The 20,664-nt window shown below is 40.4% G+C and overlaps 2 protein-coding genes across 2 annotated transcripts; one reads left to right on the top strand and one right to left on the bottom strand.

Moving 5' to 3' along the window:
- Positions 1–1,666: 1,666 nt before the first annotated feature.
- fam136a (family with sequence similarity 136 member A) lies at positions 1,667–5,318 on the bottom strand. The gene is made up of 3 exons (XM_061697607.1): positions 5,045–5,318; positions 4,834–4,974; positions 1,667–4,289 (listed from the first exon to the last, which is right to left on the bottom strand). Exons 1-3 carry the CDS (start codon positions 5,129–5,131, stop codon positions 4,101–4,103), a joined length of 417 nt encoding a protein of 138 aa, XP_061553591.1. The 5' UTR covers positions 5,132–5,318; the 3' UTR covers positions 1,667–4,100.
- A 367-nt stretch (positions 5,319–5,685) lies between these two features.
- Positions 5,686–15,474, top strand: pcyox1 (prenylcysteine oxidase 1). Its single transcript, XM_061697540.1, has 7 exons — positions 5,686–5,772; positions 5,979–6,117; positions 7,895–8,101; positions 8,274–8,448; positions 8,530–8,741; positions 8,816–8,968; positions 10,882–15,474. Exons 2-7 carry the CDS (start codon positions 6,006–6,008, stop codon positions 11,550–11,552), a joined length of 1,530 nt encoding a protein of 509 aa, XP_061553524.1. The 5' UTR covers positions 5,686–5,772; positions 5,979–6,005; the 3' UTR covers positions 11,553–15,474.
- Positions 15,475–20,664: the final 5,190 nt, after the last annotated feature.

Below are 20,664 nucleotides of genomic sequence, written 5' to 3' on the forward strand. Positions count from 1 at the left end.
AATGATGATGTGCTTCACAGTGAGCTAGCAGTCTTTCTTTCTTCTCCACAAGGGTCCACTTGTTTTCTTACTATAGGTTCACCCTCACTCGAAAACACTGGTTACTTATTTAAGCACTAACGTCCAACTTTTTTTTTTCATTTTGCACAGGGTTTACACCAGGGAGCGGGAACCATTTTGGCTAAGAGAGCCATGAAAGCCACATATTTTAAAATGTATTTATGCGAGAGCTTAACTGTAATTTTTAACACGGTATACAATTAAAAGCGTGCATATTTAGGAAAGACCAACAATTTTAGAATGTCTGAATTTATTATTTTTAATGTTGTTATAATGAAGCTAACCAGTAATAATTAGAACAAAAATATTAACCATTAATGTGACTTCTGGTGCTGCATTGTTTTGCTGATGGCTTTGTAGTCTGGTTGATATGTGGTGAGGTGAAGCTTTATGCAGGCATTGAGGCTTTCATCCGTTAAACGTGATCGTAGCTTGGTCTTGTTTTTTAAGATGTGAGAACAATTGCTCACATGCATACATAGGTCAATACGGCAATACTCACACACACACACACGTGTGTGGTAAGTGACGGGAAGTGTGTTCCAAGTTTTGACAATCAGCTGGTCTGTGGGCTGAAGTTTTCCAATTCTGTCCACTTGTTTGCTAGCCAGCTCTGCTTGCTGTTGCACAAGTCTTTCCAAATCTTCATTCAGCGACTTTAACTTGTTCACCCACAGGTCGGAGGCCTTCAGGTCAGCAAGTTCTACCTCAAAATCTCTGGTGGAGACATTAACGATGTAAACTCAGGTCGGCTTTGTTCACTACCCGTGGATGAGTGATGAAATTAAAAAGACGGTTGTGCTCACAAAACTTTCCAAAGCGTGCTTTGAATGACTGCAGGAGATTAGATTTGAAGCTCGCTAGCTGCTGGAGATCAAAATGTTGAGCGGGGTTACTTGCTGTGCGCACACCTTTTAAATTCTCTGTTGTTCAAAGTGTAATAAACAACCTGTTTCAGTAGCTGCGATAGAGTTCCAGCTTGTTTTGAAATGCAAACACTGCTGGTTGCAGGGATAAGACTATTTCCAATGCCTTGAATTTTCAAATTGAGCTGTTTCAGATGTTCAATCGTACACAATATAATAAAACTTCAGGAGCCAGTCAGTGTTAACTTGCTCAGGATGCTCAACGTCTTTCATTTCAAGAAAGGTCTGGATTGCTCAAGCAAGCCACAAAACGGCTGGACTTCCCTTCCGTCTTGACAAACAACGCACATTGCTGTGCAAAAAGCAGACCGGGATGATTATTCCCAACTTCATTCATCAGTGTTTTAAACTGGCAATCATTTAAGGCTCAGGCAACAAAGTTGACCGCCGCATTATCCAATCAAAATAGTTTTGGTGTCTGACCCTACTGTACCCAGGATGACAGCTGCCATTGGGTCCATTCATTTTAGTTTAAAATTTTTAAGTTAAGAATTGTCAGCTAAAATTAATCTGCTCGCCAGATGCAGTCCTCAAAAGAGAAACATGGCTCGCGAGCCATAGGTTCCCGAACCCTGGTCTAATATTTTTCCACATTTTATCACCTGCTCATCCATCCACTGAGATTCCCTCATAAATGTCAAGAAAAGACGTACAAACTGATAGTCACTCATGCTGCAGTGGCATCACTTTTGGTTTTTTTATTCAACAGTTATTTATTTTTTACTTTTTTTGCAAAGCAGAATTATGTATACAAGATGTTCATTGCCAATAAAACTGCCCAAAGACATGGGCTGTGGTGCTATAATATCTTCATTTATACCTGCTTCTGTATTTCTTTACACCACTTTCCTATTAGGATGCTGGTTGACTTCCAAGGTGTTCTGTCAAAACAATTTGTCCAATTGGAAACAATGGGAGTTACCTTAACCTGTCCTGGGTTCAAACTGCCACCATCATAAATCTTTATCATTACGGGGCATTGTTTTTGAGTAACTTATTAGAGTAACATACAACTAATGTACTGTATAATAAAACTAAAGTAAAATTCCTCAGCTGACAGATGTAATGGAGAGAGCTCAGGATCTTGATTGTTGAGTGATACTGTGATTGTGGTATTGAATGAATTGTATTTATCATATTGCACTGAGCGGCCTTACCCTTTCCTATGTCATATTAAGTTCCATTTCTTAGACTCTTAAGGTTATGAAAATTTTCTGCTTGACCATCATGAAAAAAAAGCAAAAGAAAGGTAAGGAGTTCAATCCTCACTGAACACCAATGCTTCTGTTTGACATTTAGGCACATTTCTCCCCAAGAAAGTTGGTTTTTCCACCAAATGTACTACTTTTGGGGCATTAAACTCCGGAGGTTCCATTATATTATGGGATTTGTTCGGGTTTTATTTCTAAGTGGAGGTCCACTACACTATATTTTGAAAACCTCTAAGCATTACCATGACAATGAGCGCTGCTAGTCCCCTTATGCTCGTGCACTATCCCAAAACAAGGATTAGGATGTTTTTTTGTTTTCCTGTAAATGCCATAAGTCTTTATTGTAAACCCTTTAAAAAAAAATCTTACATCACATGATTGGACCAGTGATAGAGCGCTTAAACATTGGGTTTGCCACTACCAGCAGCTGAAACCATCAAGGAGCTGTCGACTCAATACCATCTGTCTTTTTCAAAGCTACTGCGAAGTCTGTGCTAGCTGATTTGCAGCAAATAATCAATTGCTCACTTCAGTCAGGCGAGTTTCCAAAAGCTCTTCAAGCAGCTACCAAGCATCTGCTTTAAAAAAAAAAAAAGTGCGCTGGATGCTTCCATGTTAGCAACCTATAGACCCATCTCAAATCTCCATTTCATAGCCAAGATTGTTGAGAAAGTTATTTTTAATCAACTCAGCAATTTCTTGAACTTAAATTGACTTTTTGAGAAATGTCAATCAGGGTTCCGAACTCATCACAGTACAGAATCTGCTCATCAAAGTGCTAAATGATAAGTTTGAATACTGACTCGGGAAAGGTGTCAATTCTGGTCTTGTTGGACCTCAGTGCAGCTTTTGATATGGTAGCTCATAATATACTGCTGAACAGGTTGGAAACGTTGGTAGGACTAAATGGAACAGTCCTTAAATGGTTCAGGTCCTGCCTGGAGGAAAGGAGTTATTTTGTAGCCATTGGAAGTGTTCAATCTCATCGAATGGCAATGACCTATGGGGTCCCTCAAGGGTCAGTTCTTGAACCCCTTCTGTTCAGCTGTAATTATTTGCTACCCTTGGGTCAAATTCTTCAGAATTTTAATTTTGACTATCATAGCTATGCAGATGACGCAGTGTCTCCAGATGACTACAGTTCAATTGAGGTTTTGTGTCTAAGACATAAATATCTGGATGAGCCAAAAATGTCTTTAACCACAACAAAACTGAGATAATTGTTTTTGGCAATAAAGAAAAGCGAATTGCTGTTAGTAAATACCTGGAGTCACTCTCTTCAAAGACCAAGTCCGAAACCTTGGTGTTCTGATACATTCCGACCTGACTTCCAACAGTCATATCAAATCAATTACTAAAACTGCCTTCTACCATCTGAAGAACATATCCAGAGTGAAGGCTTGTATGTGTCCAGCAGACCAGGAGAAGCTCATCCATGCTTTTATCTCAAGTGGACTTGACTATTGTAATAGTCTTCTGAATGGACTCCCTCAAAAGAGCATTAAAATGCTGCAGCTCGGGTTTTGACGAGAACAAAAAGGTCAGAGCATATTACTCCAATTCTAAAGTCTTTACACTGGCTTCCAGTCAGCTTTAGAATAGATGTTAAAGTTCTGCTACTGGTCTATAAATCACTATATGTATTCGGTCAGTTATTTTTTGCTAGGTTCTACAAGAAATGCAGTCAAAAGTAAATGTAATTGTTTTATAGAAACATGTATGTACTTGTATGACAAACAACTTAAATATGTTTGAAAGCGCAACACCTGATGCATGATTCAAAGTGCACGGTATATCAGGCAGTGTGGATGCCATGTTCTGACGCCAGGTCTCCTGCCTTTTTACTTCCACTTCATAGTCACTGATCAGAGTGGACTCAGTACAAGCGTTGACGTTTGTCATCTCATTGGGGTATAGAGTCCAGGTTCTCTTGGATTCTACGAGTCATGCTGGGAATGAGGTTCATGTGGTCGTCCACGCAACTGCCCACACATCGCTCCATCAGGGACCGGACAGCGGGTTCCTTGGCACCGGAGTCAAACAAATCCTTTGCCTTGTCGTTGCAGTGCATTGTGCATCTGGCCAGACGGTCCTGATAGGGGGAAAAAACAGGTTACTTTAAATATCAATTGATTGTCCAGCATCCATTCTCTCTCTAGTAATAAAAAAGTGTGGGAGGATGCTGGCTTATCCGGAGAAAGCCACATCTGCATATGGGTAGAAAATGGATATTCCTCAAAGGAAGATTCAAACCGACATCCTCATAACTGAGGCAGATGTGCTAACCATTGGCCATGCTGCCTTCCCCAAACAGTCAATCCATCATTCTATTTTGAATAGCTTTTGTGCTTTTTAGGGTTACAGAGATCTGGAGCCTACGCCAGCTGACTTTGGGCAAGTGCAGAGAGGCAGGATACATCCTAGACTGGTTGCCAAGCAATCACAGGGCACATATAGACAAAACAACCATTTCGTTCACATCTATTGACAATTTGAGAGTCTTCAATGAACCTAAAATGCATGTTTTTGAACAGGGGGGTGAAGCTGGAGAACATGCAAACCCCATAGAGGAAGGACCTAGGCAGAGATGTGAATCCCCCACAAAAATAGAAATGAATGCAACTTCTCTCCCTCACCTGAAACTTCTCCAGCTCGGAGGTGACGAGCCCCTGGGCTTTGGCCAGAGGAGTGTGACACCTGTCGATGCACTGATGCACCTGGGTCATGGTGTCTGTGGGTCGATCACAGCAGTCCGCGCTGCACTTGAACATGCGAGCCTGCCAACACGAGCACACCTCGTTGATAATTGTACATACATCGCCAAATGTGCACGATCAGAAGGCCTACCTGCATTTTTCGGATGTGATCCCTCTCCAGGCTTTGGACCATTTCCTCCACCACAGCCTGAACGCGTGCTTGGTGAGCCTCCGCCATGTCTGCTCGTCCCGCTCAATACCTTTTAACACAACTTTTGTATTAAACAATATTGGGCAGGCGCATAAAACGAGGGACCGATAACGATAAGACTTAACTACTAGATTATGCACTAAGGTCACCTCCATTCAAGCATGGTTTATAAGGAGCACTTTCGTCACTTCCGAGTTACTTCCTGTCCCTGTTTCGTTAAAACAACCTCTTCCGGTTTCTCGAAGTGATTCATTTTCGAAAATCAAAAGACACATTTTGCTGGGATATATATTTTCTTTTTGGCACCATATAGAAAATGTGCAGACATCTTTGTTTTATTTTCCAGCATGCATTACGTCACTTTATACTCTTAAAATAAGCGTCAATGGTGGCTATAAAAATAAAAGACATGCAATATTCTACTAGGTTAGGACTAAATTCTCGCAACCATTATAGATATATTTATGATTATATTTCAAATTGTAATAATGAGACAAAATAGTAGTCCATTAGCGGCCTCCGAATGAACGCAAACGTTTGTATGTATTGAATTTTGAAAGAGCCAGTACCCGGAACGACGTGCGGAACGTTAGTTTAGTGTTGTTGCTTGTTAGTGTTGCTTCAAGCCACGCTTCCTGTATATAGTTTGTAAAATTCTTCCGTCTTGTGTAAGTTGTCAAATAACCTTAATAGTTTTAAATATTTATTTTCTGTTTCTATTAACTTGACTTCGTATGAAACGTAAAGTAATTGTAATGATACTGAGGTGAACACAAGCTGCATCCGGCTTGTTTTTATATGAACTAGGTCAACCTTCGAGCCATGACTGATAAGACACTTAAATCAGTGGCTGGCCTGCTTCATGTTGTTTCAGATGTCCTTGGACCACTAGAAGCCCACCATGAGCGTTGGGACCTGGAGCCTGAGAGCCATCCTCCTCTTGGGAATCTGTCACAGCGCCATGAGAACTTCAGCCTCCACTCCAGAGCTGCATGTGCCACCCACCAACATTGGTGAGATTTTATGAAGAGGTTCTAATCTTGATCACTTGTTTCGTTTTGTCACATAGTACAACAATTCCTATGGAATACATTGTGGTAATCTACAACCACCCATTTGTTGTAGGTCTTTTGGTAAAACGCCGTAGTAGGGCCACTCTGTAAAGAATAAACAAAAAAATTGCACTATTAGATTAAATATGTGATTCTACGAGAATAAAGTTGTATATTTCCCCCTCAAAAAACTGTTTTTGAGATTAAAAACGGAATTGTATGAGAGTAAAGTGTATTTTAAAAAAGAAAGTAGTGCAGTGGACACCCGCATACTTGCTGTTCGGCACCCACAGATTAACCTACTCGCAGACTTCTTTTTTTATTTTATTTTTTATATTTTTTAGGGGTGAAGGGGGGTGGGGGGAGACGGGACTAACCCAGAAAGTGCTTATAGGTGGTTTATCCCCACTTACTCAAGATTTTTTTTTTCTCTGCGTAATTATAATGGCCGTCGGTTATCAGCAGATTTTCGCTATTTGCGGTTTGGCCTGGTCCCTATCCCACTGTATATTTTTGTTCCAAGATGAAATTGTAGTTTTAGGAGAATACATTTATTTTCGAAAAAAAAAGTACATTTATTTTAGATGAAATTCATAATCATACACAAAAATAAAGGTGTATTTTTTCGAGATCAAAAGTTTCATGCAGCATTCCAAAAACATGAACGTTACTTTAATTTAAGACACTTAATTGTTCTTAGGTGTGAATCTGAGTGTGAATGGTCAAGATGTGCACTTTGATTAGCTGGTGACCAGTCCTTGGTATACCCACGTCTTGTCCCAAATCAGATGGGATCGTCTCCAGCACACCTGGGAATCTAGTGAGGATAAGCGGTACAGAAGAAGGATTTATTTATTTTTTTTAAATCAAAACTTTAAGAGAATTAAGTTGTATATTTTTTTAGATAAAAAGTAATATATTTTTCATCTTAAAGTAGTAATTTGATAAGAATAAAATATATTTTTAAGAAACAAGTCCTTGATTGTCCCGATTAAAAAGATTCACAATTTAAGAAACAAAGCTGTATATTTTTGAAAAAAAAAGTCATGTGTCTTCAAGATTAAAGTCTGAATGTTAGGAGAGTGAAATTGTATAGCTTTGAAAAAAATAAAAAATCAGGTATTTTTCAAAAGAAAATGGTATATAGTTTAATAATTTATGTAATAATAATAATAATAATATAATAATAATAATTTAGCGATTATATGGTGGTACATTTTATGTTTAAGGTTACATTTTAGTTTTAGAAGAATAAAGACTATATATATATATATATATATATATATATATATATAATGTGGTCATAATTTTATGAGAGTCATATTTATGAGAATAAAGTGACTGTTCATATTTTCGTCAGTCATCATTTTACAAGAATAAACTCACGTTTTTTTTTTCAAATTGAAGAATTAAATTGTATGTTTTCAAGATGGATGTAGTAAATTTTCAAGACGTATCATACTAATAAGGTGACAATTTGCACGATCCACAACATGGTATGCAAGGTTTGTAATCATGTGCATGAACACGGTTCAGGAAGGGAACCAGCATTCCTAAAGCAAATAGCTCCCATTTTTCTATTGACATTTCTACATTTGTGGTCAATAACCGGTTGTAGTCTATCTAAGCCTTAGGGGCTAGTCTCACATCACATATATGGATTGTACATATGGACATACTTCATAATGCATGGATGGCTGCACCCCCCTGATTGAGTCTTGATATTGCTCCTGTCCAGCTGTGGTGGGAGCAGGTATCGGCGGTGCGGCCGCGGCGTTCTACCTGAGACAGGAGTTTGGACCCACGGTCAAGATAGACGTATTTGAACCCGCCGATGTCGGCGGGCGACTGGCGACGGTGGAGATGGCAAATCAGGAATATGAGACTGGAGGTGTGGTGATCCATCCCCTCAACCTCCACATGAAGTACTTCGTTGACAAATTGGGTAATGGCGTCAACACACTAGAAGCATTTGCTTTGGAAGTGTAGCTGAGGAATTTTGGAAATATTAAAAACTGGACACTTTTCATACTAAATCAAGGCTAGCTGAAGATGTTTTATTATTTTTATTATTATTTTTTTTTTTACATTTTAAAAAAATATTTATATATCTTTAGGCATCTCTGTGCGTCAGGACGTCCTGTCGAAAAAGGCAGTCTTCGACGGCAGCGAGCTCACTTTCGAGGAGAGCGACTGGTTCATTGTAAACTTCTTACGCATGCTGTGGCGCTATGGGCTCAACTATCTGTTCATGCAGATGTGGGTGGAGAGTGTCATGGATAAATTCATGAGGTGAGGGCAGGGGAGACAGTAAATCTTATACATCCTTTGACATGACGTTTAAGAGTTTCCTCTGATGACCCCTGTTGGCAGAATCTACCAGTACCAGCAGTACGCTTACTCCTTCACGAGCATGGAGAGGCTCCTGCATGCCATGGGCGGGGATGACTTCCTCAGCCTCGTGAATCACACGCTGGAGGAAACCATGAGGGCCGAAGGATTTGCGCAGGTCTTCCTCAATGACGTGGTGGCTCCCCTGACGCGCCTGACTTACGGCCAAAGTGTCCGCATCAACGCCCTCGCGGGTATGTAATCTCACGCCTCGTCACACGCTCGGTGACGAAGGATTTTTGTTGACACGTTTGTGCCTTGGTGCCAGGGGCTGTGTCACTGGCGGGAGCTGACTCGGGCTTGTGGGCGGTCGATGGAGGCAACAAAAGAGTTTGCTCTGGACTTTTTTACCACAGCAAGAGTGAACTCATCCGAGCCAGGGTGACCGACATTTCGTTCAAAGTTCGCCCGTCCAAGACAGGTACCCATCCATCCGTAGTCTTTCCAGGGACCTACGGATGAAGCCCACTAACTGACACACCTCCGACCCCCAAAAATGTTTAGAACCGCCTCTATCAGTGGTTCCAAGTACCATCAAAATACTGGCTCTCCAAGTACCACCATAATGACCAGCACTGAAATACATTCGCGTGTTAATCAAAAACAAAGCATAGGTTTTGTTCCCAAAGATATATTTTGTTAGCCACTGTAACTTTATGCAAAGTTTTAACATTAACACTGCGCTTAAACATTGGAAAATAATTTTAAAAAACGACTTAAATAGCAATTCTATTAAAATGTAAATGTTACCTAAATGTTTGAAAACAAGCATTTCTAAATGATTAAATGTGAATATGTTGTCGTTAAAAGTTAAATACAACTGGACTGTAACAACAGTACAACAAATATACAGTATTGGATTTAAATACAATTTTTAAAAAAAGTTGAAGCCACTCAAACACACACACAGTTTGAACACTTAATTCAATGATTCTGTCACGTACCACTAGAGGGAGCCCGCAAACCACACTTTGAGAATCACTGACCTATACTGTAGTTATAATTTAAACTGTAAATATACCACACATTATGATCCCATCACATTTTAATATCATGTCAAACTTAATTCATCATATAACAGTACGTTTACAAATAAATGGCTTACAAATTGATTGATTTTAAATGCACCAGACATGTACATGTACAGTTGTGGTCATGAGTTCACATACTACCCTGATAGAATTTGTAATATGTATACCATTTATTCAAACACATTTATTTGTTTTTGGTGTGATTCAGATTGAACTGTGAGACATTGCAGAATAACGCTTATATTAAACAAAACATAGCAACAACAACAAAAACAAGATCAGGAGATGGTCAGAGTTCACTTATATTTTCCCCCAAATTGCCAATATTTCACAAATTCTGTCAGGGTATGTAAACTTTTGATCTTAACTATACCTGCACATGTAGCGAAGACTCTCCGTAACTTCCACAAACAATCCAAGCTAAATTTAGCTCCTTCCCGACATTCAAATGTTTGACTGTCAGTGGAGCTGTATCACTTGAACAATACATCCATAACTCCAATTGTAACCTTCCTCTTAGACAAGTCATTGGTGTGATCTTGGGACATTCCAGAAAGAGCACAAGTACACAAATAGGTGAGGCTAGGGTCCACGGAAAAAAATTGTGAATATTCATCTGCGAATAGGCAGGGGTTCACTGTACATCAAGCCAGTTCACACAAAATTAATAATGCACGTAAAGATAGTATCATGGACATATTTTTGCCTTCTAGTTTGTTGCCTAAATGGGATGCAAAAGAAATCAAAATACAAACAGAATGGTCAAATGTTGGACTGTGAGACCATTTTAATGTTTTTTTGTTTTGTTTGTGTGCGTGTAAATATTGCACTTCCAAATCGATACCCCAGTCGCGATCGTTTTACTGTGGCATGGAAATGTTTTTCATATGATTGTTTACTGATAGAATTACGGAACCCCTCTGTACTGTACCCGGAGCATACCTGGAAAGTGGATGGAATGACAAAGTTAGTGTTTCAGTGTGCAGTATTCTGGTCATCTCTGTACATTTTAGAATGGTTTGAGCTGTTAGGGTGACTGTCATTAGGTTGCTTTCTCATTTCACCATACCAGTATTTCTATCATCTCTTGGCCGTGTTTATGCATTTAAACGTTAAGAAGTTTAGATCTGCGCCTCACTCTCTGCCGTTCTGTTTGTTTTTCCTATTCTGATTACATTTATGTTTTGACGTAATAGCGTTTTAACAGTGTAGTCCAGCCATGGCTTGAAAGTGTCAGAATTTCACTCAGTCTCATTTCCTATAAGATGGGCCCTTAAACGACCATTTGTTTCCGTGTTTGCAGGGCCCTCCACCGGCTTCTATGAGGTCAGTTACGTCGGAGAGACTGGCGCGGGGCACTCGATGTATGACATTGTTGTCATAGCAACCCCGCTTCATCAGGGCAAGTCTGACATCTCCTTCTCAGGTTTGTCTTCACCAATGGTGTCCCAGTTCCCCGGCATCTACCACCAGGTTTTTTCAATTCTGGTCCACGGCGTTCTCAACACATCCTACCTGGGAGTCACGCGGCCGGCCTCCGAGTTCACGGTGTCGGAGGTTCTCACCGCAGACTCCAAAGACAACGTCATGTACAGTTTGACTTCCGTCGACCCGGTTCACATCCCGCCCGGCTACAGCCGACCTCCCGCCAGCCACAGCAAAGTATGGAAAGTGTTTTCTCCTCGAGCGCTGGACCAGGAGGACCTCCGACGTATGTTCCTCTCGTGGGATTCGGTGTCGCAGACTCCGTGGTTGGCCTACCCCGCTTACCGCCCCCCGCAGCGCCAGACCCCGCCCTTCATCCTGCACAGCCGACTCTATTACCTCAGCGCCGTGGAGTGGGCGGCCAGCTCCATGGAGATGAGCGCCATCTCAGCCAGGAACGCGGCGCTGCTGGCCCACCACCGCTGGCACAAGCAGACGGGCCGGATCGACCAGGAGGACCTGCACACGCGCCTGCGGGGGGAGCTCTGAAGCGCTTAGGTCCGGTCCAAAAAGATCAGGTATTTGGGTTCTATCAGGGTAAGCGCAGCTGTCGCTTCCAGATGAACTGCAAGTCTGCAGAGAGTCTCACACAAAGTACGGCTCCGTTCTTTCATCAGGTTCGCCACGCTTTTACATGATCAGGAGTCCTGTAGTAGTTGTTGCATTAATTTCCTCAAATTGGCTAACTAAAATGTCATTCCATGACTCAGCGAGTCATTTCTAATTTTTAATTAAATAATTGATTTATTGTAATAAAATACAAAACTACTGGTAAAATAAACTAGTTCTGATTTTAACTTTAACTTTTTATTTTATTTATCTTGTTAAATGATTGGGTGGAAAGATAGGTGAGTGGTTAGCACATCCGCTTCACAGTTCTGAGGTTGGGACTTTGAATCCAGGCTCTGGCCTTCCTGTACGGTTGTAGCATGTTCTCCCTGGGCAGTCAGCTGGGATAGGCTCCAGCACACTTGCGACCATGGTGAAGATGAGCGGGATCAATTGAATTATTTTACACATTTTACATACACGTATTTTTTATTTTAATTTATTTTATTTTATTTTATTTTCCATCCATTTGTTTTAGAAATAAAATGAGCAAAAAAGCTAGCCCACCCCTGAGCACACACAACGTGACTCTCGGCCACAAAAACATTCACTTGATGTAAAACGACCTCATACTTTTAAAAAAATAAATAAGTCATGGTTTAGGAATAAATTTAAGTAGAAATGATCTGTTCCGTTGTTAAAATCTAACCGCAAAACGTTTATTAGGTTTACAGGAAATGTTTTAAGTTACTTTTTGACCTTGCATACAACTAAAAATACTGTAATTAAACCAGTGTTAATGGGGGGAAATGTAAAAGCAATGAAACACTTCTGGCCATAGATGGACCTCACGCATCCAAAAGTCATTGTCCATCCATCCAATTGCCTATAGCGCTTGCCAGCCAATCATAGGGCGCATACACTCAAACATTCACACTCACATTCAACCTATAGACAATTGACGGTCTTTGAGGAACCTACCATGCATGTTTTTGGAATGTGGGAGGAAGCTGGAGTACCTGGAGTAAACCCACACGAGCACTGGGAGAGCATGAAAACTCCACACACAAAGACCGGAGCCAAGATTCGAACCCTGAAGCTCAGAACTGTGAGGCAGACATGACGTGCTAACCACCAAAGTGGTGCCCTAATAAGTCAATGGCTTTTTTTCAAATAAAATAAAATGACTCAACGTTTGGTAATGCCTGACATGGAGGGTGCAGACCCAAGTAAGAGATTGCCGAAGGCCAAATGATGTACCGAACTCCCCTTTAATACGGGCGTCACGTGCCGAATGTTTAGAGAGATTATCTTCACATAAACACTAAGCAGAGCTGACTTTTGCAGTCTGCGTTCCAATCTTTTATTTTTATTGTTGCTGTAGTATTGTACGGAGCAGCCAGGACAGAGATGTCCATACTGCAATAATTGTTCGATATCTGATTCACATTTTGTTCCCCTCTTTGCTATCACTCGTGCCCTTCTATGGTGGCAGCACAAAAAAACAGGTGCAGGTAATTCTTCAGATGCTTACTAAACTGAAGACAAAATGTGCATCTTATTGTGCAGCTTTAAAAGAGACATATTATACATGTTGTGCAATATTTTTTTTGTCTTTGACATTCTTCCACTAAATATCCACTTATCATCCTCTGGTTCAAGTCATTCAGGTTTGGTGGGGCTGTTCTGTCTCGTATAAATGCAGAGTACGGCTTTCGTTACCATGAAGGCTGCGAGCGGAGCTAGGGTGTTGCGACGACCCGAGCGGCTACTCACAGCTCATAGCTTGCCGATTTCGTCGTCGTTTTTCTCGACTTTTCCGACCCCTTTCGAAACTACTTGTCAAAATTGCAAGTAGTAACAAATCTTGTGAATTTTAGTAATCACGGAGACTTCAGAGTGGAAGATGTTCACCCCACATCATCCACCTTGAGCGAAGCCACCACTGACTAATCTAATTTAGTGCTTCCTTTTCGTGCGCCGCTGGACTTCAGTCGTCGCTTGGCAAAGGTTGATCTCGGAGGCCCACTGCTCTGTAACGGGGCAGAAGTGCACAACTCACAGACAAATGTTCCGAAATAGGCAGATGACAAAAAATGTATTTGATTGTTTAACTTCACACTGGATAGGTGGGCCGGCACTCCAGAGACCCAATTATTTGTTTATAAGACATTAAGGAAGTCACTTTTCCAAATTCCTAACTGTCAGGTTGAACTTGAACTGTACCACTTTGGAGGTGCCGCCATACACATTTTCGTTGTGTCACGATAACCTCGCTCTCTTTTGAAATCAGCCGCACGATACTCGAAGGCATGTTTGCCGGAATCAATAAGCACCCATCCTTGATTCGTACGGGTGTAACCACATTGCACTAAGATGAATCCCAATTCAAGTAATCGTTGATGTGTCACCAACACACATACTTTTTGTGTGTCGTAGTTGTGACAGTTCGTCAGGTACGCCTACACAAACTAATTCGATTAGAACAGTATGATCCAATACAAGAGTTGGTTTTTCTGAGATTCTGCCTTCGTATTGATAATCAGAATCAGAATCAGAATTATCTTTATTTGCCAAGTATGTCCAAAACACACAAGGAATTGGTCTCCGGTAGTTGGAGCCGCTCTAGTACAACAGACAGTCAATTTACAGAACATTTGGAGACCTAAAGACATTGACAAAAAACAATTGTGCAAAAAGATGCAGAGTCCTCTAGCACTTAGAGCAGTTCGAATGACTAATATTGCAATAGTCCGGTGCAATGACCATTGTGCAAAGAGCGCTGAGACTTCAAGGAGTGTATGCGGTTTAAAGTGACGAGTAGTGCGATCATCTGGGACAATGTTGGTTGTGCAAATGTTACAGATACTCCTCAATCAGTGTGCAAATGGAGCAGATGCTACTCTGGCATGAGTGGCCAGTATATGCAAATAGTGCAGCATGGCGAGACAACTACAGTGAGTGCACGAGTAATACATAATTGGCCCCACAGAAATGTGACAACGAACTCAAGTCATAATAATGGTCAGTATTGATTGAGAGACATTTATTCCATGTAGATTATTGTGGTTGTTGTTTACATCGATGTCAAAGTGTTCTACATCACTACTACTGAGGGGTGTTGCTATTTACACTCAGCTTGGATTGGATTGTGCATGTATCACTATGTAATGTAAGATAATTGCCCTTATTGTCCCCTCTTTATACTTGTAATTGTTTAAATGTTTGTTAATGATCAAATCTTCCTTGGTCCCACCTCCTGAACAGACTCTTATAGATTTCTTTTTAGACATGAAAAAGGGTAAAGATACAAATGTTTAAAAAGATCTTTGATCATACCATTAGGAGAACAACCATGCTGGTATAACTAGAATCCTGCTACCAGGGACCATCATAAGGGAGGAAAATGTTTGAAATGGGTCAGATTTGATTATTTCATATATGCCATTTTGTACTTTTTCTTTTTACGTATTGGCAACTATATTTTGAAATAGAACCTTGTCCTAAAGTACGTTCAAAGGGGCTAATTGTGCGCTTTAATTGACAGAATCAAACAGACAAGAAATCAAACATAATCCAAGAAATCAAACATTTGGGAGCACAGCTTAGTTTTTTTTGTTTTTTTTATTTGAAAGGATAAGCGGTAAAGAAAACGGATGGATGGATGACACTGTTTATGATGGAAACATTTTCTACTGTGATTTTGTGTTTCGTAATAATCATTGCGCAAAGTCCCTTGTACTGATGTGTCTAAATGGATGTATTTTGTGCCTGAGCGGCATTGTGAGCCGTCACTCATCGGCCAAATGAAATCTGAATTATTATTATTTTAAAGGGAATAAACATTGTCTTCACTTGTCAACATCGTCTTTGGACACTTTCTTTTTCTGCTCCGAGCACCCTCCCCTAAATAAAGGCCCAAGTGACTGAAGGTCTGACAATGGGCCCCCATTGAGTCCCTGAATAACGATGCGTCTGTTGTGCTGATGTGACACCCAGCTGTGTGCTCAGGTAGTGAGTGGGACAATGGTACCAGAATCCAAGACGGACATGTGACTGGATGTCAGAGGACATATAAGCGCTTTGATGCCGTGTGTCCACACACACACAAAGAGAAAGAGGCAAGATGAGATTTCTAACATCGCTTTTTGTCATCTTTGCTGTGGCAGCTCTGCAGTCTGGTAAGATGATGAAAACCTTTAATGGGCATTTCATCAACTTGTCATCAGTTATACTTTGGGTTGAATTGCAGTCATAGAAATGCATTTGTCTTGTCCTGCAGCTTTCTCTGCATCGCTGCAATCTGCTGAAGAGGAAAAAAAGGTTCATTACGGTGAGCAGTTGTGATTTCAAAATGAACACTGATCATAAGTATTAAGGTCATCACACTTTTTTCTTGCAGATGCGCTAACTGAACTGCTGAAAATAGGTAATTTGCATTTGATTATTCACATTTGCCATGTAAAGAGGAAATATGATGGCCTTTCATTTGCTGCTTTTATTTTAAAATGCACCACAGTGTTTTTCTCAATATAATAATTATATTAACAATATATCATAATGACTAATTTATACATGTGAATTACGCACATTAAATTTGATCATGTTTTTTAAGGTATTATATTTGAACCGAACATGTATTGGATAATATAAGAGTAAGAAGACTATCAAGAATAACGTATTCTAACTGTTATGAAATCATAATATAACGGTGCATTGTCATCATAATTATTGATACGTTTGACGGTAATCATGGAGTAAGTTATTGAAATATAAAACTAAATATTAAATCACAAGTAATAATAATGTTGGATTATTCTTGGTATTATTACTGTAAAATATAATTATATTGTTTCATGCGGTGTTATTAACAACATTAATAGGAGTCTATTTATATTAGTAATTAAGCAGCATATTGCATCATGTATGTATTGTATGGTTGTGTGTGTTCAGATCAGCTGGAGTTTCAGGCTGCTCAGAAGAATGAAGAAGCTCAGATGAACAGTACGATTCTAACCGCATAATGTGCACTGCAGTGTGACTTCTCATGAATGTGTTGAATTCAAATGACGTCCGTCTTCTAGTTACAGAGGAGCGAGGGGAAGATGCGCGCTACCTTGGTAAGTGGAGCCATAAACCTCACTTAACAGACTCATCTGGATTCCTGTCATAATGTGATCCCTTGTGTAAATATCCACACAGAGGCTGCTACAGATAAATCTGGTAAAATAGTAAATGATATTCATATTACAAATAAGTAGTGTGCATATGTTTAATAAGTCACTGGTGATTTCCCCCCACAGTGGAGATGCACAGTGAGGATTCAGTCGGTGACGCAGTAGGTGAGCGAAGCTACAACTGAATGAAACATAACAGTATGAGTAATGTGCTTTTGGAATACAATAGAATAAAATACACCTTAGAAACTACAGTTGGAAATAAACAAGTGGTTTATCCGCACTTATTCAAGAATTTTTGGAGGGTTAAAAAAATAAAAAAGTTCCCCACTCCCCCCCAATGCAATTATATTTGGTGGTCAATTATCAGCAGATTTTTGTCCGGCCCGGTCCTTATCCCCCGCAAATAGCAATATGAACAAAAGCAGCAAGAATAGTCAGCAACATTATATGTACACCACTGGACACCAACATGATGAGCACTCATACAATCCACTGAGTGTCCCTGGTGCATTTATTTCAGCAGCGGAGGTACACGGTGAGCTTTTGAGCGATGCAGCAGGTGAGTGCAACACGTGCTTGGATGCTGCACACATGCACAGTTTTACGTATTAGATAACACACCAATAATCCCCCTGTTCCTCTGCAGAGGGAGGGCGTCGCTCTTCTGACGCAGCAGCTGCAGAGGAGGGTAAGGGTGGGATTGGCCTGTAGCTGGCGACTAAACCCACTTTGAGAAAGTCTAACATTTTGCAGCATGAGTGTGAAAAGCACACAACCTTGTTGTGTCTTTGTGCAGGTGCAAACTGTCAGTCCACAGAGCAGACGGCGGCAGATGGTCAGAGGCGCGCACTCTGCTCAAGTTCGGAAAGTTGTCAAGTCATTCAAAGTTATGTTATGTAATTGTTGTTGCTTCCAGAGCAACAGCAGCAGTCACCTGCACACCCAGAGAGCACTTCAGGTAAGTAAGATGGAAGTATAGATAAAATTAAATCTTCATGCAGTCTCAATATATTCAGACGACAGCTCGCCATTAGAATGTGAACCCATCCCATATTCCTGTTTCATGACGCAAGAACCAAACAGATATTATCCACCATATTGTACAGAAGATAACAACACGGCACGACACTACGTAAAATAACACTACATAACACAAACATAATCACAGCATGACTGCATAAAATGACAATCATACAGCACTAAGTTAAACAAAAATAAAAAGTAACCTGTGTAACATTACTAATAACACTATGTAGCACAGTACAGCGCTGCATGACAATGTAACACTACATTACATAACACTATAAAACAAAACAACACAATGCAACACTACATGATGCAATACTATATAAAAAAACAACATAGGATAACCCTTTATTGATCCCCAGAGGTCAAAGTTCAGCCTAACTCTATGCAAAATAACACCACATACCGTCACAAAACAAAACAGAATAATACAATATAACACAATACTGCATGACATGACACAACTAGATGACCATCGAGTTGTATCGTGTGTATTGCGCGCCATGTATAGTGTTCAGATGTACCTAATGATGTGGCCTTTTGCTCATGTCGGTACAGAAGATGACGGCAAGGATTCAACCAAGGAACAAGGTGACCACGCACGCACTCACACTGTCAGGACTGGGCAAGCGCTGGTGCCCAAGGGCCACATTTGATTATTAAAATGAACAGAAGGGCCAGGTAGGTCGTTTGTATATAAGGTGAACTTTTTTTTAAGTTAATATGTAAAAGAGTTTGTAGTGTCATCGCAATAGCAAAATTCTGACTTTGACACGATAGCTGCATGATGTCGCTCGATGCCGATACTGAAACGATACCGTGGCAAAAAATGAAACGGCAGTAAAAGCTGTGGAATCACAGATGACAAAACATGAAACTTCACTTTTTTTGTTGTTGTTGTTGTTAATTGGTAATGTTAATAATATTATTACTATTGATTCGATAATATTGGGAAGAGAATGACATTAAATAGAATTATAAATAACATTTTATTATTTTCATGTCGTTATACTGTCGTACAGTATATAGCCTATATGCAGGGCTGCACATAAGTGGTGTGCATACACACTGAATAAATTAAAAGTGCACCAGATTTGATGGTATTATTTACGTGCTGCCAAGTGTTTAAATTTGTTTTGGTGTGAGCGCTGCGGTAGAAGCGCACGAGTCGTGTCATCGTTCACGGTACTAGCTTGAATAGCGCGCCCTGACCCACACCCCACCCCATTGTCCTCCTCGTCATCATTGCTAATTGCAAAGCGGGATCCCACAACCGCGGTCCTCCCCCTTTTGCCATAGACTATATATAAATAACATGAACATTTCCTCACCTGATTATAAAATTATTATCTATCTATAATCACAGGTAGAGACCGAATGCAAGGTATGAAATAATATAAAATGTCTAAATGTCAATTCCTACAGATATGTGTATATATATATGTATATATGTATATGCCACCAAATAAATGTTTAATATTAGTTTTCTGTCAACACCACTAATCCAGTTCGTATATCAAAATGTGCAGAAGAGCCCGTTATTCACCTACACTACACTGTGCGCTTCTCTCTCTCTCTCTCACACACACATTTATCCTTAACCGTTATAAATAGGTATGCCACGGCAGGCAATTTGGTTAATTAAACACGTGGCTTAGCTTTAGAAGAGTTGTAGGCGCCAAGTGTGAGATGCCAGGGAATAAATATGGTAAGGCCTGCCAACAAATATTTCCGCCCCATTACATACTGTCAAGTTCAGTTGCATGCACCGTGTTTTACTATGGCTGACTAAGTTTCTCATTCCACTAGGTGACAACTTTTTGGAAAGTTTAAAAATCTTGCCAGGCATCCACGGCAGTCACTGTTACCCATCCCTTCCCCCGCGGTGTCTCACTACGGCCTGAAAGCGGGGCTGCCGTGGCCGCCGGGAACATCGTGTAAATGTCGTAGCCTTAACAAACACGTCCACTGCACCGGTGTGGCCAGGTGCAGTACAAGGGACTGTCAGTGTGTGTGTGTGTGTGTGTGTGTGTGTGAATGTGAGCTTATGCAATGCAGCACATTGTGGGGGAAACTGGATGCAGCCAGTCTGGGTCAGCTGAAAATAGTCAAAAGCCTTTTATAGGCCTTGGCTGAGAACACAACATTTACACATACCACACTGGTGTTTTTTTTAACAAGCTGATGATTGAAATTTGTCAACAACAATGTGAACGCTGCAGAGATGACCAAATCTTTGGACTGGTTTATATATGTATGACACAAAACCAGGACCGTTGTTTTTAAAGGCCACTGTCCCCTAGTACTTATTGTTCTGGATTTATACTGTAACTATATTTGCTTGTGCTACTTGCAGCAGTTTATGAATGAATGGCGTGGTTGTAGTTTACATATAGCTAGTTCGACACACCTTTACTGCACCTGTTTGAGCAAAACCTGTTGAGTGAGTTGTGATCCACCAGGAAGCTGAATGTGAGTCACAGTAATGGCTTGCAGTGCTGGGAATTTAACTGTTACTTTTTTTCTTCTTTTCCTGCCTAACAGACTTACTCGAGTGACAGCACACCTGAGTGGATGGGAGCACTTTTTACAGCGTGGCAGAGCCAACTCAAATAAATTTTAAATTAAAAAAAAAACAAAAAGGAAAAAAAAGTGTCAAGCTTGTCTACTCTGCTTTGTAAAAGGGGAGCAGCAACATTTACAGTAAACTTCAGGACAAGTTCCAGAAACTTCTGTGGGAAGTTTGGCTGAGGAATTTTGAGAAATATTTAAAGTTGGATGGATTGTTATGCTCATTTAGGCTAATTAGCTGTTCATTACTGGTAAATACAAACAAATACCCATCC

This window comes from Phycodurus eques, chromosome 15, assembly GCF_024500275.1.
Source record: "Phycodurus eques isolate BA_2022a chromosome 15, UOR_Pequ_1.1, whole genome shotgun sequence".
Classification (NCBI taxonomy): Eukaryota; Metazoa; Chordata; class Actinopteri; order Syngnathiformes; family Syngnathidae; genus Phycodurus; species Phycodurus eques.

Bases quoted from the DNA above. Each gene is read 5' to 3' on its own strand.
- pcyox1 (XM_061697540.1), top strand. From the start codon at position 6,006: ATGAGCGTTGGGACCTGGAGCCTGAGAGCCATCCTCCTCTTGGGAATC. The intron at 6,118-7,894 runs GTGAGATTTTAT...GCTCCTGTCCAG, and splicing joins TGTGCCACCCACCAACATTG to CTGTGGTGGGAGCAGGTATC. The intron at 8,742-8,815 runs GTATGTAATCTC...CCTTGGTGCCAG, and splicing joins CCGCATCAACGCCCTCGCGG to GGGCTGTGTCACTGGCGGGA.
- fam136a (XM_061697607.1), bottom strand. From the start codon at position 5,131: ATGGCGGAGGCTCACCAAGCACGCGTTCAGGCTGTGGTGGAGGAAATG. The intron at 4,975-5,044 runs GTAGGCCTTCTG...TCGTGTTGGCAG, and splicing joins ATCACATCCGAAAAATGCAG to GCTCGCATGTTCAAGTGCAG. The intron at 4,290-4,833 runs GTGAGGGAGAGA...TCCCCCTATCAG, and splicing joins CCGAGCTGGAGAAGTTTCAG to GACCGTCTGGCCAGATGCAC.